General features: G+C 40.1%; 1 protein-coding gene across 2 annotated transcripts in view; it reads left to right on the top strand.

The window, feature by feature from the left end:
* LOC132536984 (ADP-ribose glycohydrolase MACROD2-like) overlaps positions 1-20,214 on the top strand; it is a 495,870-nt gene that overhangs the window by 452,303 nt on the left and 23,353 nt on the right. The window contains exon 5 of one of the 2 annotated variants that reach the window (XM_060186462.1): positions 3,051-3,188. The exons of the other annotated variant lie outside the window; for it this stretch is intronic. Within the exon in view, the coding sequence (XP_060042445.1) occupies positions 3,051-3,054 (4 nt within the window). The 3' untranslated portion in view covers positions 3,055-3,188. Of the gene's footprint in view, positions 1-3,050; positions 3,189-20,214 lie in introns of those variants that run through there. 2 annotated transcript variants of the gene reach the window in all.

The following is a 20,214-nucleotide window of genomic DNA, read 5'->3' as shown; positions in this document are numbered from 1 at the left end:
AATCAGAACAGGGAATTCGTACCATGCACTACAAAGCAGATATATAATAATAAAGGATTCATAATTTGCATTTTCCCAGGAAGAATATCTCATACTTTTCTTCTTCTTCTTCTTCTTCTTCTTCTTCTTCTTCTTCTTCTTCTTCTTCTTCTTCTTCTTCTTCTTCTTCTTCTTCTTCTTCTTCTTCTCCTTCTCCTTCTCCTTCTCCTTCTCCTTCTCCTTCTCCTTCTTCTTCTTCTTCTTCTTCTTCTTCTTCTTCTTCTTCTTCTTCTAGCGTTTGCCCTTCTTCCGTAGCCAGTCAACAGCGTCAGGTTGAGCCTGATGTAAAGTTTCGAGACCTCCTTTGAATCTGAAGAGGGGGCAGTCGTTGACTATGTGGGTCATAGTCTGTCTGTAGCCGCAGGGGCAGTTCGGGTCGTCTCTGGCTCCCCAGCGATGGAACATAGCGGCAATAGAGGAGGGCCCAATCATAACGTGCTAGGTCAAAGCCAGGTTGACGCTTGCAGGGGTCTGTGATGAGGTGTTTGTTCTTTACCTCAACTGACTGCCAACTCTGTTTCCAAGAGTCTGGAACAGAGAAGTTCAGTGTAGGCGTAGGGGACCAGATTGGGTGACGAGACGTCAAGCGTTGGACAGGGTGGGTGAAGATATCCGCATATATTGGCAGGTCCGGTCGAGCGTAGACGTGGGAAATGAACTTAGATGATGCCGCATCCCGACGAATATCTGGCGGGGCGATGTTGCTAAGAACTGACAGCCAAGGAACCGGGGTGGAACGGATGGTTCCAGAAATTATCCTCATGGAGGAATATAATTTGGAATCGACCAAGTGGACATGGGGGCTATGGAACCATACTGGGGCACAGTATTCTGCAATGGAATAGCATAATGCCAGAGAGGATGATCGTAGTGTGGAAGCGCTCGCACCCCATGAGGAGCTGGCCAGTCTTGCAATGATGTTATTCCTCGCGCCCACCTTTGCTGCAGTTTTTATGAGATGTTCGTGAAATGACAGAGTGCGATCGAGAGTAACGCCAAGATAGACTGGCTGGGCTTCATGCCGGATTCTCGTATCACCAAGCTGCACATTAAGCTCAAGTGAGGCCGAGGCATGGTGTAGATGGAAAACAGATGATACCGTTTTTGCAGTGCTAGGGATTAGTCGCCATTTTTTACAGTAATCAGATATCAGAGACATGTCTTTCGTGAGTGTTTCCTCGAGGGTGTCGAACTTGGATGCCTGAGTTGCACAGCAGATGTCATCGGCGTAGATGAACTTCCTTGAAGAAGTTTCTGGGAGGTCATTGATGTAAATATTAAATAGCGTAGGAGCCAGAACAGAGCCCTGGGGGAGGCCACTTGAGACAAGTCTCCATCTGCTAGACTTGTCACCCAGATGCACCCGGAATCTTCTGTTTTGTAGAAGAAACGATATAGTGTTGGCCACCCATGGAGGCAGGCATCTTGAGATCTTGACTAGGAGACCACGGTGCCAGACCGTGTCATAGGCTGCTGTGAGATCAACAAAGACAGCACCCGTCTTTAAATTCTTCTGGAATCCATTTTCAATGTAAGTTGAGAGGGCCAGGGCTTGTTCGCAGGTAGATCTTCCTGGGCGGAAACCAGCCTGGGCGGGTGATAGGAATTTCTCTGTAAGATGAGAAATATGTGACAGAAGCAGCCTCTCAAGGAGTCTGTAACACACGGAGAGGAGAGAAATTGGTCTATAGCTGGCGGCCAGTGTTGGGTCTTTCTTTGGTTTCAAAACAGCTATAATCTTCACAGGACACCAAACTTTGGGCATAGACTCAGATTCCAAGATGTGGGACAGGAATGAAGCGAGCCACTTCTTTGCCGCGGGACCCAGGTTAAGAATGAGTTCTGGGGTGATGTTATCATAGCCAGCAGCTGTTTCCGGTTTGACTCTCTTCAAAGCGTCTTCCAGTTCAGACAGTGTAAAGGGAGAGATTTTTGGAGATGGACAAGATAACCGGAAGTGGGATGACCATTCATGGGAAATTTCTCTTTTCCAGACTGGGTCGATCTTAGCACGTCCAACTTGAGTTAGGTGACTGGCCACTGAGTTTGGAGATATGGGAGGATGGGAGACGGGAGGGTATTGGCTACCGGCACCCAGTCTGTGAAGAAGCTTCCAGGCCTTCCTACTGGAGTGGGTGAAGTTCAGACTTTCCGTGAGTTGTTACCAGCGGGCTTGGCGTGCTGCATCCAGGGAGGCAATGAGATGGTCAGCCACATCTGGGTCGCCCGACTCATCATACTGCTTTAGTAGTTGCTAGCATTCAGCATCAAGACAAGGTGTATAGTTAGCACGTCTCCCACGAGGAATGGCTTGGGAAGCTGCTTTGAAGATGGCTTGGCGGAAGCACCTGTAGGAATCTTCAGAGGGGATAGAGTTAATTGGAATTGCAGGAATAGATTTGTTGGTAAGATCACTGAACAGACGCCAGTTTGCTTTCCGAAAGTTCCATCTTAGTTTCTCTGAGCACAGAATCAGTGGGAGCTGGAGACCAATGTGGATGATAGCTGGGCGGTGATGACTGTGCAGGAAGATCTTGAGAACTTGTCTCGTAGCGGGAAAGGCTTGGCCGTTGACTGTGCTAATCCAGCACAGGTCGGGTGACGAGTCTTTATTCCATCTAGCACTGTGAAAAGAGCCTGGCTGTTTGGGATCCTATAATAGGGAGAGGTCATTCGCTGAAGCCCAGTCGGCTAAGATAGAGCCGTCAGCACTAGTGGAGGAATATCCCCAGTCTTGGTGATGACTATTAAAGTCTCCAACGTAAACGGCTGGGTGATTCGGGCTAGGCAGGATCTCATTATCCCATGAGGCACTGTGAGGCTTATATACGTTGACGAGCTGAATAGAGTTGTAGAAGGTCGAAGAGGCCATATGGTAAACGTCCACAAGACACGATTTGGAGTAGATGGCTCGGCTGTGTTTAGGATGGAGATTATAGCATATTAAATCGAATCCACTGTTGGTGAATCGAGCAGCTTCATCGACTGCTATATGTGTTTCTTGTAGGCAGATAACATCTGCCTGATGCTGTATCGCCAATTGACCAATAAGAACGCGTTTGGCAAAGGACAGCCCCTCAACATTAAGTTGGAGGACTCAAAGAGCAGGACCAACAGCTTGAAAGCTGTCAGGAGCTGCTTGTTGCTGGCTTTGAAAGTGACTAGGATCCATGTGGATTCAGTTGGCTAGGAAGGATCGTCATTTTCCCCAATGAATGTATCCCATCCCCGCCTCTGATAGTTTTCCTATTCTTTAACCCTCTGGGAGTCTGGACCCAGGATCAGTATGGGGTGCAGAAGGTGGGAAGTCTGGCTTTTATAATTGCTTCCCCGCTGAACATGAGCATTGACAGGTATATCCATACTCCCAGCCTGTCTCTCTCTTTCCCTAGTGGGGCGGAGTTCTGGGGAATCTGAGCTCCAGAACACATTGGTGGGATCATCTGCCCAGGGAAGTACGGTTGGCATCATGGTAGCATCTGGAACTGGGTGGCTGAAAAAAGAGTTAAGATATAAAGCAGAACATGGACAGAGCTAGAAGGAATTATGTTAAGTGAACTAAGTCAGAAAGTTAAAGATGAGTATGGGATGATCCCACTCATCAACAGAAGCTGACTTAGAAGATCTGAAAGGGAAACTAAAAGCAGGACCTGATCAAATTGTAAGTAGGGCACCAAAGTAAAAACCCAGTGGTGAGGGGTAGACATGTAGCTTCCTGGGCCAGTGGGGGGTGGGAGTGGGCGGGAGGGATGGGTCACGGTCCTTTGGTGATGGGAATGGTGTTTATGTACACTCCTAGCAAAATGTAGACATATAAATCAGTAGTTAATTAATATGAGAGGGGGAAATCAATTGTATGTCTCAAAGGTTCTCAAAAGACAAACTGAATCTTTTTAATAGATAGGCTACGTATTTGATATGCGGACTCTCTCAAAAGCCTAGACCAAGTAGATTAGAAGCTTCCAATAGCACAGCTATATACAAGATACTGGGTACTGTACAGCAAACCATAACAAAGGGACTTTTCAAAGTTAACCCAATTAACAAATAATGTGATGATAATATTAACTATTGATTGTCTTTTTGAACCCTAAGACAGCAGGAACCTCACATCTTCACTATAGAGCCCCTACTTCCCCCAGTCCTGGCACCCTTGGATAGGGCTCACTTTCCCGTATGCATCTCCCAATCCATACCAAATAATATTGCATCCGCCGATCACAACCTAACCAAAGCAACGATTGCCATCTCAACATGCTTCGCCTCAGAGTGTATCCAGAGACTTCACGTGTGGAATGACAACCCTTCAGCTTCATTACTCGGGTGAGACCTTTCCTTTTATAGTACACTCTAATTTCATCTCAGGTAGTTCACTTTCTAACAAAGTCCCATGGCCTAGACATACACCAGTTTCTATGAGAGAGAGCGTATGTGCACACGTATCCATAAACTACTGCAAAATATATACCTGAAAGCAGGATTACACTGGAGTTTGCAGTGAGTACCTCCCTAACACTTCCTCTCCACTATTCCAAACTTGGGATCCATGATTGCTCAACAAATTGTTTGGCTTTGTATGTTAACTCTCTTTTCAATCACCAGGTTCCAGATGCCACCAGGATGCTGGCTAGGCTTCCCTGGATTGAAGACCCCACCAATGTGTCCTGGAGCTCAGCTTCCCCAGAGACACACCTTACTGGGGAGAGAGAGAGGCAGACTGGGAGTATGGACCGACCAGTCAACGCCCATGTTCAGCGGGGAAGCAATTACAGAAGCCAGACCCTCTACCTTCTGCAACCCTCAACGACCCTGGGTCCATGCTCCCAGGGGGCTAGAGAATGGGAAGGCTATCATGGGAGAGGGTGGGTTATGGGGATTGGGTGGTGGGAATTGTGTGGAGTTGTGCCCCTCCTACCTTGTGCTTTTGTTCACTAGTCCTTTCTTAAATAAAAAATTAAAAAAAAAAAAGATATAAAGCAGAACAAATTGTTGACTAATCATGAACCTAAAGGCTGGAATATTGCAGGTGAAGATTTGGGGCTCTCCACTTTGGAGATAGTTAGTAGGCCTATTTTAGTTATATTCCAAAGGGCCCATGACTATACTAGTTTTTTTTTTTTTTTTCTCTGATCTTGACATGTGGATCCAAGTTATTGTCTAGGAAGATGATGTCATGGCTGGATAAAGGATCAGAAAGCTGGATCAGGGAAGAGAGTAGCTACGAAATATGGGAAAGGTATATAAATATTGTTGACTGTAAACCCATCGATTTGATCTTATCTGGGGCCCATATTAAACTTAGGAGCCTATGTGACCTCTGCAACCCTGTAGATCTGAGCTCACATTCTGTGGTCATGAGTAGGAACATTCCTAGCTGCCCGAATTTTAGGACCCATCTTCCTCAGGTGTAGCATAGAGTATGTTGTCCATCCTCCTTCAGAGGATGGATCATTTTCTACCGTTGTTATCCACGTTGAGGGCAAGGTCCTATGCGGACCCACAAAGGGGTCTATTTTGTTGTTCCTGATAGAGATAGCTAGTAACAATGGAGAGAGGGATCTATTCGCAGTCTAGGCCCATCATGTCTGTTTGGGAATCTCAGAACTCCCTGACTAGGGCCCCAGCTGAATTGTGCCTTTCATCACCACCTAGAAAGTAACTTAATTACTTGCATGAACTACTCATCATAGAGAAATGTACTGTTTCTAAAATTTATTTCTTTGGTTGCCTTGTCCCTAATTGTTTATCAAAATGCTCACTTCTTTAAAGTTTAACTGTGTCTTTTGGGGAACCAGTGAATATTAGTAAGAGATTAGACTGTTAATAACAGCTATCATTCATAGTTAGCTTATTGTATGCTAGATGCTACTTTATAAACATGTTTATACATAAAAATATCTTCATATTCCCTTTATAAATAAATCTCTAGGATGTCTCTTGTAGGAGACTATGGGAATTTCCATAGTCATGACTGTACATTACTTTCCTTTGTCTTCTTAATACCTAGCAACATGCCTGGTACAAAGCAAACATTTAATAGGTACTTAGATGAATATTGCATGTGATTATTGGTATAGTGAGAATAATTAACCTGTTACAATACCCTTAGTCATAATTCTTTTTGTATTTTTTTGTTTGTTTGTTTTGTTTTCATTTCACCATGGTTCTCCTCTGTGAATTCATCCTTGTGGTCAGTGGAGACCTTGATTGTCATTCTACTATTCATAAGTAGTACTTGTTCTTGTGTTCTGACAGTAATTACTCCATGAGAAATCTTTTAATCAGGTCTTCTTTTGTTCCTACTAAAAGTACATATTTTCTTTTTATACTCCTTTGTTTCTCTTTTTCCTTCCAGTAAAGGGCATTATTATCATTGTGCAGATAGGAGGCAGGAATCACTGTCAATGTAGACGGGCCAGGATCTCAATCTGTTCTTGAGGAGTCTTTAAGGATTTAATCACAGGCCACTATGATGAGAGAGTAGGTAGGACCCCTGCCTTTACTCCAGTTTTAGTCACAGCAGCTCTGTTTCTGTCTGTTTTATATAGTTAACTTTTGGGTTACATGTAATTACATATGATGTGTTTGAAAGTTTGAGTGAAAATTTAAAAATGAAACCTAGGGGGGAAAAAAAACACAGTTCTGGCTTCTATGGTTAGTTTTTTAAAAAAAATACCAAACATCTACATACATAATGTAAATAACTCACATAATGTATCCTTTCCATTAGAAAACTGCTTAATCTACTTTTGAAAATGAAACGCCACAAAATGACCTTAAAAAGATAAAACAAAATCAGACATAGGGATGAGGACATGTTTTCTAGACTGTTCAGTCACAGGATTTAGTCAAGAATGGAGTGTGATACGTAAGAGCTAGCTCAGCAGATAGGGCATATATCTTGCCATGTGCATGGCCCCAGTTTGAGCCCCAGCTCCACATGGGAGTCCCATGACACCAAGGGAAACTTTGGTGCTGTGACTTCTCTGTCTCACAATCTGAATAGAAAAATAGTCAGAGTGTGGTGAAACTGCACATGTTTGAGGACTCAGTTCTCTAGGGGGAAAAAAAATTAAAACAAAGAAGTTCTTTTCTGTGGACCAATTTGGGTGAGATACTTATGCTTTATTGGGAATATCCTTTCATCTACTCAGTGGGCACTGATGATCATTAGATCATTAGTCAGCACCTTACAGGCACTATTCTTTCTCATTTGTAGATTATCTCATTGATTTTTCTTTCCATGCATTTTTAAAAGCCTATATTCACTGTCATTTGTGTTTTCTCCTCTTCCTCTTTTCTTCTTTACTATTATTTAAAATTTCTCTCCATGTTCCTTTCTCAGATTAACAATCATCTGTTTCCTTTGGTGGAGCTGAAGAGGTCAACTGGTCTACTCTATGGATAAAGACATTAAGCAACCCCCCACCCACACAACCTGTCATGGTCTAGTCATGATGTCAAACATTAGAGTGAACTGACCCAGCTCTTGAATATATTTTCTCTGAGGGTGGGATCTTGGTATTAGGTATATATAATATAACTAATATATATTATATAATAAAATATATAACTAATATATATAATAGAATATATATCTCAATCTCTTAGAGTATTATTTGGTAATTCATATGCATTTAGTAAATATTCAAATGCCTGAGTCCCAGACATTTAAAATTTTTTAAAGATTTATTTATTTATTTTCCCTTTTGTTGCCCTGTTTTTTTATTGTTGTTGTAGTTATTAATGTCATCATTATTTTTAGATAGGACAGAGAGAAGGGGAGAGAGGAGGGGAAGACAGAGGGGGAAAGAAAGAGAGACAGCTGAAAACCTGCTACACTGCTTGTGAAGTGACTCTCCTGCATGTGGGGAGCCAGGGCTCGAACAGGGATCCTAACCCTCCTCCCGTCCTTGTGATTTGTGCCACGTGCACTTAATCCGCTGCACTACTGCTTGTCTCCCCCCACCCCAAGACATTTTTTTTTGTGACCAAGACTAAATGCCTCTTTAGCTCATCCCTATGTGTGCTATTAATTATGCTAAAACAAATTCTCTACTTTGAAAAGAGAAGTGCTGAATAGAAGAAGCACACCTGATAGAGCATACATTACCATATATAAGAGCCATACTATATACAAGAATCAGGAGGGTGTAGAGGGTAAATCTTCATGAAAAATGAAGTAGTACTGGGGGCTGGGTGGTGTCACACCGGATTAAGTGCATATAGTTGGAATTGCAAGGACCCAGAAGGATCCCAGCTGGAAACCCAGTTCCCACCTGGTAAGGGGAACACTTCACAAGCAATGAAGCAGGTTGACAGGTATCTTTCTTTCCCCCTCTGTAACTCCTCCTCCCTTCTCAATTTCTCTCTGTCTTGTCCAATAAAATGAAAAAAAAATGGGGGGGGGAGGGCTCCAGAAGTGGATTTGTAGAGCAGACATTGTAACCCAGCGATAACCCTTGAGGCAAAAAGAAAGAAATGAAACAATACTGCAGATCTCTCTATCTATCTATACTACCTTCCTTCTCAATTTTTCCTTGTCTCTATCCTGAAGGAAGGGAAGGGAGAAAGTAGAGAAAGGAAGAATATCTATGGAAATAGGAACACAGAAGTTTTGTTGTTGGTGTTGCTATTGTTTTGCTTTGCTTTTTGCCACCAGATTTTTTACAGGGATTTGGTCCCTGCATGACATATTACCACTCCAGGTGGACTTTTTGTTTTTCTCTTTATTTTCTTCTTTCTTTACTTTCTCTCTAGCGTTTAGCCAGTCAAGCATATGAATCCAAGTGGGTGTTCTCCATAGTCACAAAATATTGACCTCTATATGCACTTCATTAAAATAGTAGAGATCATAGCTAACTAGTTCCTAACAGATGGAATCTCTTGGAAATCTAGTGAATTATATACTTTCTGGGTAAGCCCAGATTCTGTGAAGAAATCTCATTTTGAGTCTGTGAACACCATACCCGAGCATTTATATGCTAGCTTATGTTTGTAGAAACACAAAACCCAAGGCTGGTTTTACAAGTTCTTTTGACCTTCTGCACTCATCCTTAGATAAATCTGTGGTTGACTAAAGCCTGAGAACAATCCAGTCTAGTTGCAAGAGACTTGATCTGTAGATTGTTCTTCATAAAATGCAAATAAAGGCTATGCCTTCTAGATTATGACTAACTTGATTGTAGGATTTACTATTTATATTTTAAGAATGAGAGTGATATTTATAACTACACTGGGTCAGAAGTCATAAACTAGGCCTTATAGTCACTTTTGTTATGTCAGGAACCTCCTATTAGAATGCCTGTCCCTAACCTGCTTTACCAAGTTTGGTGAAATCTTTTTAGTACATTTCTTTGAATAAGTCATCTCAAAGTTTTACTTTTCCTTACCTGCCAGTGACCTTTCCAATACAGTTATATATATACCCCATTATATTGTTAATATTCTTAAGTACCTTTGACATCATCAACCTCAGAAGTTGACTAGGGCTCAAATAATGCCCAAAACTTTCTTTTGAATGGAAATAATTTTATTGGAGAAATGGAGATTTTTCTCTTCTTATTTATTGTGGTAGATTGGAATTTCATTCTTACTTTGTCTTCGTAACAATTGTCTAGTGCCGAAAAAATAGGTACAGCAGAGAAGAGGAAATAGAAAAATAAAGTTCCATACCACCTTATATATGCCATCTTACATGCATGTTAATGCCTGTATGTTCATGCTTTTTTCTTGTGTCCCTGCATTTTCTTCTGCCTCATTCATCCCTTGATTACCTCACAGATCCCATTAAAGCTGATGTCAGGATGTTGATTAAAACAACTTTCTCTGACCTAGGAGATGATGCATCGGGTGAAGCTGTAAATCTTCAAGCATGAGGTCCAGAATTAGGTCCCCAGGATTGCATGTGCTAGAGTGATACTCTGGTTCCTGTTCTCTCTCATTAATTGATCTTTAATGCAAACAACTTTTGACTGTAATGATAATTATAGTCAGAATCTTACATAGTGAAGAGTACAGTAAATTTAGAGTACAAGAAAGGTATAATGATCAGTTATGATTCAGAAATAATTAAAAAAATTTAATATTTATTTATTTATTCCCTTTTGTTGCCCTTGTTTTATTGTTGTACTTATTATTATTGATGTTGTTGTTGTTGGATAGGATAGAGAGAAATGGAGAGAGGAGAGGAAGACAGAGAGGAGGAGAGAAAGATACCTGCAGACCTGCTTCACTGCTTTTGAAGTGACTCCGCTGTAGGTGGGGAGCTGGGGGCTCAAACCGGGAACCTTACTCTGGTTCTTTCGCTTTTTGCCACCTGTGCTTAACCCGCTGCACTTCCGCCTGACTCCCAGAAATAAAATATTTTAAATATCTCGCTCAACTCAATTATGCCTCTTTTTTTTTTTTAAATTTTTTATTTAAGAAAGGATTAGTGAACAAAAGCATAAGGTAGGAGGGGTACAACTCCACACAATTCCCAACACCCAATCCCCATAACCCACCCCCTCCTATGGTAGCTTTCCCATTCTCTCTCCCTCTGGGAGTCCTGGAGCTCAGCTTCCCCAGAGTCACACCCTACTAGGGAAAGAGAGAGGCAGACTGGGGGTATGGACCGACCAGTCAACGCCCATGTTCAGCGGGGAAGCAATTACAGAAGCCAGACCTTCTACCTTCTGCAATCCTCAACGACCCTGGGTCAATTATGCCTCTTATGGAGCATAAATAGTGTAGAAAAAAAAAGTTTTTGAAAAAACTTTTCTGAATCTGGTTTTCTTAATTTTTAAAAAAATATTTTTATTTTATTGATTTTTTTAAAAATTCTTTTGAGAGAGATATGCAGAGACACAGAGAAACACCAGAACATTGCTCAGCTCTGGCTTATGGTGGTGCAGGGGTTGAACCTGGTATTTAGGAGCCTCAGGCATGAGAGTCTGTTTGCATAACCATTATGCTGTCTCCCCCACCCTTCTTAATTTTTGTATGCGAAAATTTCAGTTAAAACAGGATGGGTAGAATGATACAAAGTCTACTATTGCAAAATATCGAACAATTTTGAGAGCATACTAACTCTACTGTGAAGAACCCATGCTGTGTTTAAGTTTCATTTATTGACACATTCTGCTTATTCACACATAAACTTGGTTTTATTTAAAAATGCATGGGAAAATCAAGGGAACCATATTTTCTTGTCTATATGTTTCAAATTTAGCTGTCAACTGTCATTTTTTTTTTTTTTTCTGGTTGGAGTTTCTTTCTCATAGACAGAAGTCTTTCAAATTTGATTTATATTTCTTTTTGGAATGCAGTTGTGAATTCAGTGACACGCACATATAAAACCATTCCTAACTAACATATTTTTCTCTTTTTTCATTTAAAAATATTTATTTTAGAATTCTATAAAATTTAATATTTAAATGATCCACTGGTATATACGTGTTGTTACTAAAATTGTGTGTGTGTGTGTGTGTGTGTGTGTGTGTGTGTGTGTCTGTGGGGAGAGAGAGAGAGAGAGAGAGAATTCAGAAGTGAGCACCTGAGACTCAGTAAGATGTGATTTCATCACTCCTGGGTCAACTTTTTTCAGATAGACAGTGATGGGATTCATGCGGTAGCACAGCGGGTTAAGCGCACTTACTGCAAAGGCAAGGACCGCATAAGGATCCTGGTGTGAGCCCCTGGCTCCCCACCTGAAGGGGAGTCGCTTCACAGGAGGTGAAGCAGGTCTGCAAGTGTCTATTCTTTCCCCCTCTCTGTCTTCCCCTCCTCTCTCCATTTCTCTCTGTCCTATCCAACAACGATGACATCAACAACAATAATAACTACAATAATAATAATAAAAAGACAGTGAGAAAGTGGAAGTTATCACAGCAACAGAGCTTCCCTTAGTTCATGGCACTTCAGATGTGGTGCCAGAGCAAACCTGGAATGGACACACACACACACACACACACACACACACACACACACACGAAGCACATGTCTCACTTAATGAGGTACTTCTCCAACCCCTTTTCCTCACTTTTTGCTATTTATTTATTTTAATGAAAGAGATACAGAGAGAAAGAAAGATAAGAACACTGTTCATCTCTGGCTTATGGTGGTGCTGGGGATTGAACCTGGAACCTCAGAGCCTCAGCATGAAAGCCTTTTGAGTAACCACTGTGCTGTCTCCCCAGCTCCATAACTAACTTCTTTCTTTACCATATTCTGTCCTCCAGATTATGCTTGCAACCAATCCTGACTACAAAAATATAACCATCTGATTTAGTGAACAACTGAAAAACTATAAGCCAAAATATATCAATGGGTTGCACTCATACAGGAAAATATGCTAACACATCACTTTTTGCAGAAAGAATGCTCCAGGGACAGTGACTCACACAGTGAATTTCAACAATCATGAATTTCAACAATTTATTTTTCTGTGACTTTCATTAAAATGGTTAAGAGAAAGTACATGTTTGGAAAGCTATTTCTTAATGATCTGTTAGACACATCCAAGAATGTCCTAATGTCTTTCACATGTGGTTGTATTGAGTCTGTGAGGTCTGATGACACACTATTCTAAATTAAATGAGTGCCTCTCAATTTAGTATTATTTTCCATGTCCACTTAGTGTGCAATTATTCCAATCATTATGGTTTCAGTAAATAGACTGATTAAATAACTATCCATGGGAAGACTGAGTAAAATTAGCATCTCTAGCTTGGTTCATGAAGGAGAAACTTGATTCACAAGACATAGGATAAGGTTTCCTCTAGTTTTGTCTTCCTCAATTCCATTCTTAGTAGTCATCAGTCTAATATATAGTAATATCTTGCATAATATTAAATTTAAAAGTAAGAGAAGCTCATTTGATAGCATAACATCACTTTGTACAAGGACTTGGGTTCAGGTTCCCAGCCCCCACCCACAAGGGGGATATTACATATGGCAGGGCAGTGCTGAAGTTGTCTCTCTCCCTATCTTTTTCTCTCACTTCTGTAAAAAATAGGGAAAGAAAAATTGTATGTTAAGAATGGTGGAGTCATCATGCAGTCACTGATCCCTAGCAATAACCCTGGTGGCAAAAGAAAAAAAATAAAAAGGCAGTAAGGTAAAGTCTGACCTTTAATAAGCTTTTCCACTCCTAGACAATAAACTCTGTTTTATAGTATGGCATATAAAATTGGCAATCTAGCCCCTGCTTGCATTTTAAGCCTCTGTGATCACCACTGTCTAGTGTTGTCAGCAACTAGGACTGCTAACATGTTCTTACCATTTTCTTTTACTCTTTTTTTGCCTGTGTTAGACTGACTCTTCTTGAGATACCTTTTTTTAAGATAGTACTTTTCAAAATATTTTCTTTTTAAATATTTATTTATTCCCTTTTGTTGTCCTTGTTTTATTGTTGTAGTTATTATTGTTGTTATTGATGTTGTCGTTCGTTGCTGGATAGGACAGGGAGATATGGGGAGAGGAGGGGAAAACAGAGAGGGGGGAAAGAAAGATAGACACCTGCCGAGCTGCTTCACCACTTGTGAAGAGTCTCCCCTGCAGGTGAAGAGCCGGGGGCTCAAACCAGGATCCTTATTCTGGTCCTTGCGCTTTGCACCATGTGTGCTTAACTCGCTACACTACCGCCCGACTCCCAAAATACTTTCTTTTAATGAGAGAAATACAGAGAGAGAGAGAGAGAGAGAGAGGCAGAAGAGCGAAAGAGGGAGAGGGAGAGAGACTGCACAGGCTTTGACTTATTTTGGTGATGGGGATTAAACCTGGGACCTTGGAGCTTCACATGAAAGTCTTTTGCATAACAATTATACTCTCTCCCTCAATCCTATTCTTTAACCCTCTGGAAGTATGGACCCAGGGTCATTATGGGGTGCAGAAGAAGGAAGGTCTGGCTTCTGTAATTCCTTCTCCAATGAACATGGGCATTGGCAGGTCTATAGATACTCCCAGTTGATCTCTATCTTTCCCTAGTGGGGCAGAACTCTGGGGAAGCGGGGCTCCAGGACACACTGGTGGGGTTATCTGCCCAGGGAAGTCAAGTTGGCATCATGGTAGCACCTTGAACCTGGTGGCTGAAAAAGAGTTAAGATACAAAACAGAACAAATTGTTGACCAATCATGAATCTAAAGGTTGGAATATTGCAGATCATATTATGGATTTTATAAAGCTCAAGAAAAAAAAATAAGTTGTTTTTCATAAAGTTCCTCTTATGATAACCTGGGAGGGCATACCCTGGGTAGAGTTTCTAACCTATGAGTGTCGAATCCTGATTTTGATCCCCGATACTGCATGTGCCAAGGTGCTTTTTCTGCATCCTATATTATAATAAATTAATTAAAAAATCAGCCTCAGACTCCTGTCAGCTTGGAGTTACTGAAAATGGGAATTTAATGAATAAGATTGATTAGAAAACTCCATTTGAAAGTAGCAAAATAGCTAAGACAATATAAAATGTATGAAAGAAAGTAAATAGGGAGTCGGGCGGTAGCGCAGCAGGTTAAGCGCATGTGGCATAAAGCTCAAGGACCAGTGTAAGGATCCTGGTTCAAAACCCGACTCCCCACCTACAGGCGAGTCGCTTCACAGGCAGTGAAGCAGTTCTACAGGTGTCTATCTTTCTCTCCCCCCTCTGTCTTCCCCTTCTCTCCATTTCTGTCTGTCCTATCCAACAACAATGACATCAATAATAACTACAACAATAAAACAACAAGGGCAACAAAAGGGAATAAATAAATAAATATTAAAAAGTAAAAATAAAATAATAATAAAAAGGAAGCAAATATTGAGAACTCTTAGAATGAACTGAAGATTTATACATCTTCAATGAAAAATAAGCTATAATCCTATAGTTTCAGATGTAAGCCTATGATAATCTCAAAACAAAAAGGCATACATAACAAAGAGGAAGAGACATAGAGGACTTGATCAATCTCCATGATACAAAAAAAATGGTAGCAAACTACCTTATAGCCATGGCTTCACTAAATATAATCCTAAAATAAATGGACAGCACAAATTATAGTATCCAAGATAACAAAAAAACACAAGTATCCAAAGACAATTTAGTAGATAAAGAAGTGTGGTGTGCACATACAGAATGGAATACCACTCAGCTGTCCAATGAACATGAAGTTCTTGTCTTTGGGTTGCAACATGGATGGGACTGGAGGAGGTCATGCTAATAAAAGAAGACAAAAGGAGAAAGAAAAATACTGTGTAGTCTTTATTTGTGTGATAGAAGAAAATCAAGGGGGACAGCTTCTAACTATAAAACTGAGACTGTCAAAGAGGGACTAGGGAAACACAGGAAGACTAGAGGGGGCTTTGTAGACTATGGTGGAGAGATATTAGCACTTTCATGGTGATGAGGTTCAAGAGTAAGGGTCAAAAGTGAGTGTTAAATTCCCGTAAGTTCATTTGAGACACTTGCAGGACTACTGGAAATTGTCATGTCAAACAGAAAGCAATTCCATATAATTTCTTTTTAAATTTTTTATTTACTTTTTATTATTTATTATTGGACAGAGACAGAGAGAAATTAGAGAGGAGCAGGAGATAGAGAGGAAAAGAGACAGAGAGACACATGCAACTCTGCTTCACCACTTGTGAAGCTTTCCCACTGCAGATGGGGACCAGGAGCTTGAACCTGGGTCCTTATGCACTGTAATGTGTGCACTTAACCAATGCACCACTGCCTGGCCATATAATTTCTTTAGTTCTCAAAAAAGACGAGTTTAAAATCATGATTGGTGTATGAGTGTGTTACAGCAAGTTGTTTGCCTGCATATAGCTTCTATTAAAATATTCTGGCAAAACAAAATGCTGATTTTTAACAACCCTAAAAATAGATATTCTCACTTGTAATATTAGTTTTAATGCTAACTTAGAATAACTTAAGAGGGGGCAGAATGGTTGTTTACGCAGAAGAGTGCACATGTTACCATGCATAATGACCCGGGTTCAAGTCCCTGGACCCCACTTGCAAAGGAGAAACTTTAGGAACAGTGTTGTAGGCATCTCTCCTCTCTCTCCCTCTTTTTCTCTCAATATCAAAAACTGGCCTCTGGGAAAACAGTGGTGGAGCCATGTAGGCACTGAGCCCCAGCAATAACCCAAGTGACAAAACAAATAGTGAACAAACACACCTACACTTAAGAATTGAAACTACATGAAAAATATTAGCTGTTTTGACCTGGGAGGTGTCACAGTAAATAAAGTGTTGGATATGGTCCCAAGTTTGATCTCCAGCATCACATATGCCATATTCATTTTCATTCTTTCTCTCTCTCATAAATAAGTAAAAAAAAGTATTTGAAAAATATTAGCTCTCTTATTAATTTTTTTTTTGTACTGGCACTACAAATCCACCACCCCTGTGGACACATTTTCCTCCTCCTCCTCCTCCTCTTTCTCATTCCAATTCTTTCTTTCACTCTTTCTTTCTTTCTTTCTTTCTCTCTCTCTCTCTCTCTTTCTTTCTTTCTATTTTATTTGGTGGGACAGAGAGAAATTGAGAAGGGGAGGAAAGATAGAGAGGGAGAGATAAAGATAGACACCTGTAGACCTCCTTCACCTCCCATGAAGCTCACACCGATGCTGATGGGGAGCAGGGGCTTAAACCCAGATTCAGGCACACGGAGATATGTGCACTTTATGGAGTGTGCCACCATCTGCTCTACTATTTTATTTTAAAAACCGTTTATTTATTTATTTTATTTTTTACTTGGGATAGAGACAGAGAGAAATTGAGAGGGAAAAAGGGAGAGAGGAAGGGAGAGAGAAAGAAAGACACCTGCAGTACTGTGTCACCATTTGAGAAGCATTCCCCAGCTAGTGAGGCCAAGGGACTTGAACCTGGGTCCTTCTACAGCATAATGTGTGTGTTCAACCAAGTGCACTACCACCTAGCTCCTTGGTCTAATTATTAATTGAATACATGTTAATATTATAAAATTGTTTTAAATGTTGATATCTTCACCATCTAAACTGAATATGAACACTGAAGTTTTAGAAGTGTGTTTAGTACCTCCTATATATGCTATACAAACAAAATGACAATTTAATGATCAAATATCAAGTAGAAAAATCATTAAAACCCTGCTGGTTATTCTTAATTTGAGTCCTATACTATGTATAGATAAAATGTATCTCTATATTTTAGAGGAACAAATGTTTACACCCCAGCATCAAACTATGTTTAATAATGATGTAAGCTACTACATACACTTGGCAGGCAAGGTAATTTTCTGCACTAGCTTATTATTATTTTTTTAAAGAATACTGGGGGCTGGGTGGCAGTGCACTGGGTTACGCGCACATGGTGCAATGTGTAAGGACCTTCTTTTTTATTTTTTATTTATAAAAAGGAAACACTGACAAAACCATAGGATAAGAGGGGTACAGCTCCACACAATTCCCACCACCAGAACTCTGTATCCCCTCCCTTCCCCCGATAACTTTCCTATTCTTTAACCCTCTGGGAGTATGGACCCAGGGTCATTATGAGGTGCAGAAGGTGGAAGGTCTGGCTTCTGTAGTTGCTTCCCCACTGAACATGGGCGTTGACAGGTTGATTCATACTCCCAGCCTGTCTCTCTCTTTCCCTCGTGGGGCAGGGCTCTGGGGAGATGGGGCTCCAGGACACATTGGTGGGGTCATCTGCCCAGGGAAGTCTGGTTGGCATCATGGTAGCATCTGGAACTTGGTGGCTGAAAAAAGTTCACATATACAACCAAACAAATTGTTGACTAATCATGAACCTAAAGGCTGGAATATTGCAGATGAAGATTTGGGGGTCTCCGTTTTGGAGATAGTTAATAGGCCCATTTTAGTTATATTTCATAGGTCCCATGACTATACTGATAATGTATTTATATTCATGTATATATTAGAATGATGTCTAGATGGTTTTATGTCTGTTTATTCCTATAGTATACACTAATTAATTCTTACTTTGTTTTAGACTCCCTTCACAGGTTAAAAAATAATTACAATATTTTTTCATACTCAAGAGATAGGCAGTTAATTAGTATCAGGGAGGGGGAAATAATTTCCGAACAGATTAAGATGAGACAGTTATAAAACAGCAAAGAAAGGTACTGTTATTCTTGGAGCATATTGGGCCAATGGATGAAAGAAGCAAGGACATTTTTTTTTTTCAGTTTCTCAGAAAGTACTTGCTAATAGCCAAAGCCAGCATATTTCTTAATTGTACCCTTGGGAGCCATTGAGTACTTCTTAGAAATATTTAAGTAGAGATCAAATAATTTTATTTTACACTATTTTTAAAGTCTCTTCTTAGGTTCCATTAGAACCTAAGTTAAGTATTCTACTATTCTATTCTATTTAAGGTTAAGTATTCTACTCTTTTATGCAGATTTATTTAAATGTGTGTGTCAGAGAGACAGAGAGACAGAGACAGTGATAGCAGAATACTGCTCAGGTTATATACAGTGCTGTGGATTGAATTTACACCTCAGTTTTGTAAAGCATATACTATACTTGCTAAGCCACCTCCATGCTGCTTAATCTGAGTTGGTTCTTAATAGATTCACCATATACATTTTTACACCAAGCACTTTTGCCATAGGCATTTTCATTGCATAAGTAATAGGCTATGTAGAAATTAGTTGAAAAAGAAAAAAAAATAAAGTTGAATCATGAAAACTTAAGAGCACAATCTAAAAAAATAACTGAACAAAAATATATTTCAAATAATACAAAGCACAAAATGCTCAAGTTCATTTAAAAGTATGTCTAGATTCATGGAAACACCTCTCAAAGAACCGATTTTCTATCATGAATTGTACAAAGTCACGTCTTTCAAGTCAGATAACGTTGAATCTTCAAGAGGTTATTTATAGGGGTAGATCCCTTGTAGTTTAAAAATATTTAACTAAAATATGCCTTCTTGCTATCTACAATACAGACAACCCCCAACTCTTCATCTGCACTACTCCAGTCTTTAGGTTCATGATTAGTAAATGACTTGTTTGGCTTTATATGTTAGCTTTCTTTTCAGCCACCAGGTTCCAGATGCTAGCATGATGGCGACCAGAGTTCCCTGGACAGACAACCCCACCAATGTGTCCTAGAGCTCCGATTCCCCAGAACCCCGCCCCACTAGGGAAAGAGAGAGACAGACTGGGAATATGGATCAACCTGCAAATGCCCATGTTCAGTGGGGAAGCAATTACAGAAGCCAGACCTTCCACCTTCTGCATCCCACAATGACCTTGGGTCCATACTCCCAGAGGGTTAAAGAATAGGAAAGCTATCAGTGGAGGGGATGGGATATGGAGTTCTGGTGGTGGGAATTGTGTGGAGCTGTACCCCTCTTATCCTATGGTTTTGTCAGTGTTTCCTTTTTATAAATAAATAAAAATATATATTTAATTAAAAATACATGTACTACACCTAACCTACTGAACATTATAATCTTTCTTAAGCTATGCTTAGAACACCAGTGCTATATAGTACGCTATAGAATCTTGTTTACTCTTCTATCATGCAGCTAACTACTTAGCATCCTGAGAAAGTACATTACAAATAGGTACTCTGGGAAAAGACAAAATGTTATTTACTTATTCATTCTTTAATTTGCTGTGGCTTAGTTCTGACTCCTCAGGGTGGCCATTGTTTTATTTTAGAGAGAGAGAGAGATTGAGAGAGACCTGCAGACCTGCTTCACTGCTGGTGAAGCATCCTCTCTGTGGGTGTGTAGCACTAGTTGCAACCCTGGTCTTTGAGTATATAGTAATGTGTGTGCTCAACTGGGTGTGTCACTATCTGGATTTTTAAGTATGATTTTCACTGAAAGCTTATCACTTTCACATCATTGTAAAGTTGAAAAATTATAAGTTTAACACTACAAATCAAGGGCCATCTGTACTAACAAACAACACATCAGTTTGCAATGAATTTGTTTCTTATTTTGTCAATAAAGGCGTGAAATTAAACTAAAAAGTAGCTCTAATGTTTCAAGTTGACTAATTTGTCAACATATTGATTCAACATGTTGACCTTTTTTTTTTTTTGATTTTCTGTTCCTAATTGCCTATAGCTAATTAGTTTCATGAAAAAATACTTATGATGAAAATCTAAGTTGTTGATTACAAAAAATGTATCGACTACAATATACATTTCTATAAGATTATTTTTATTTTTATTTTAAAAAT

Source organism: Erinaceus europaeus, chromosome 1 (assembly GCF_950295315.1).
Source record: "Erinaceus europaeus chromosome 1, mEriEur2.1, whole genome shotgun sequence".
NCBI classification, from domain to species: domain Eukaryota; kingdom Metazoa; phylum Chordata; class Mammalia; order Eulipotyphla; family Erinaceidae; genus Erinaceus; species Erinaceus europaeus.
The sequence above is the reverse complement of the archived record's forward strand: the minus strand, read 5'-3'. Positions and strand labels throughout refer to the sequence as shown.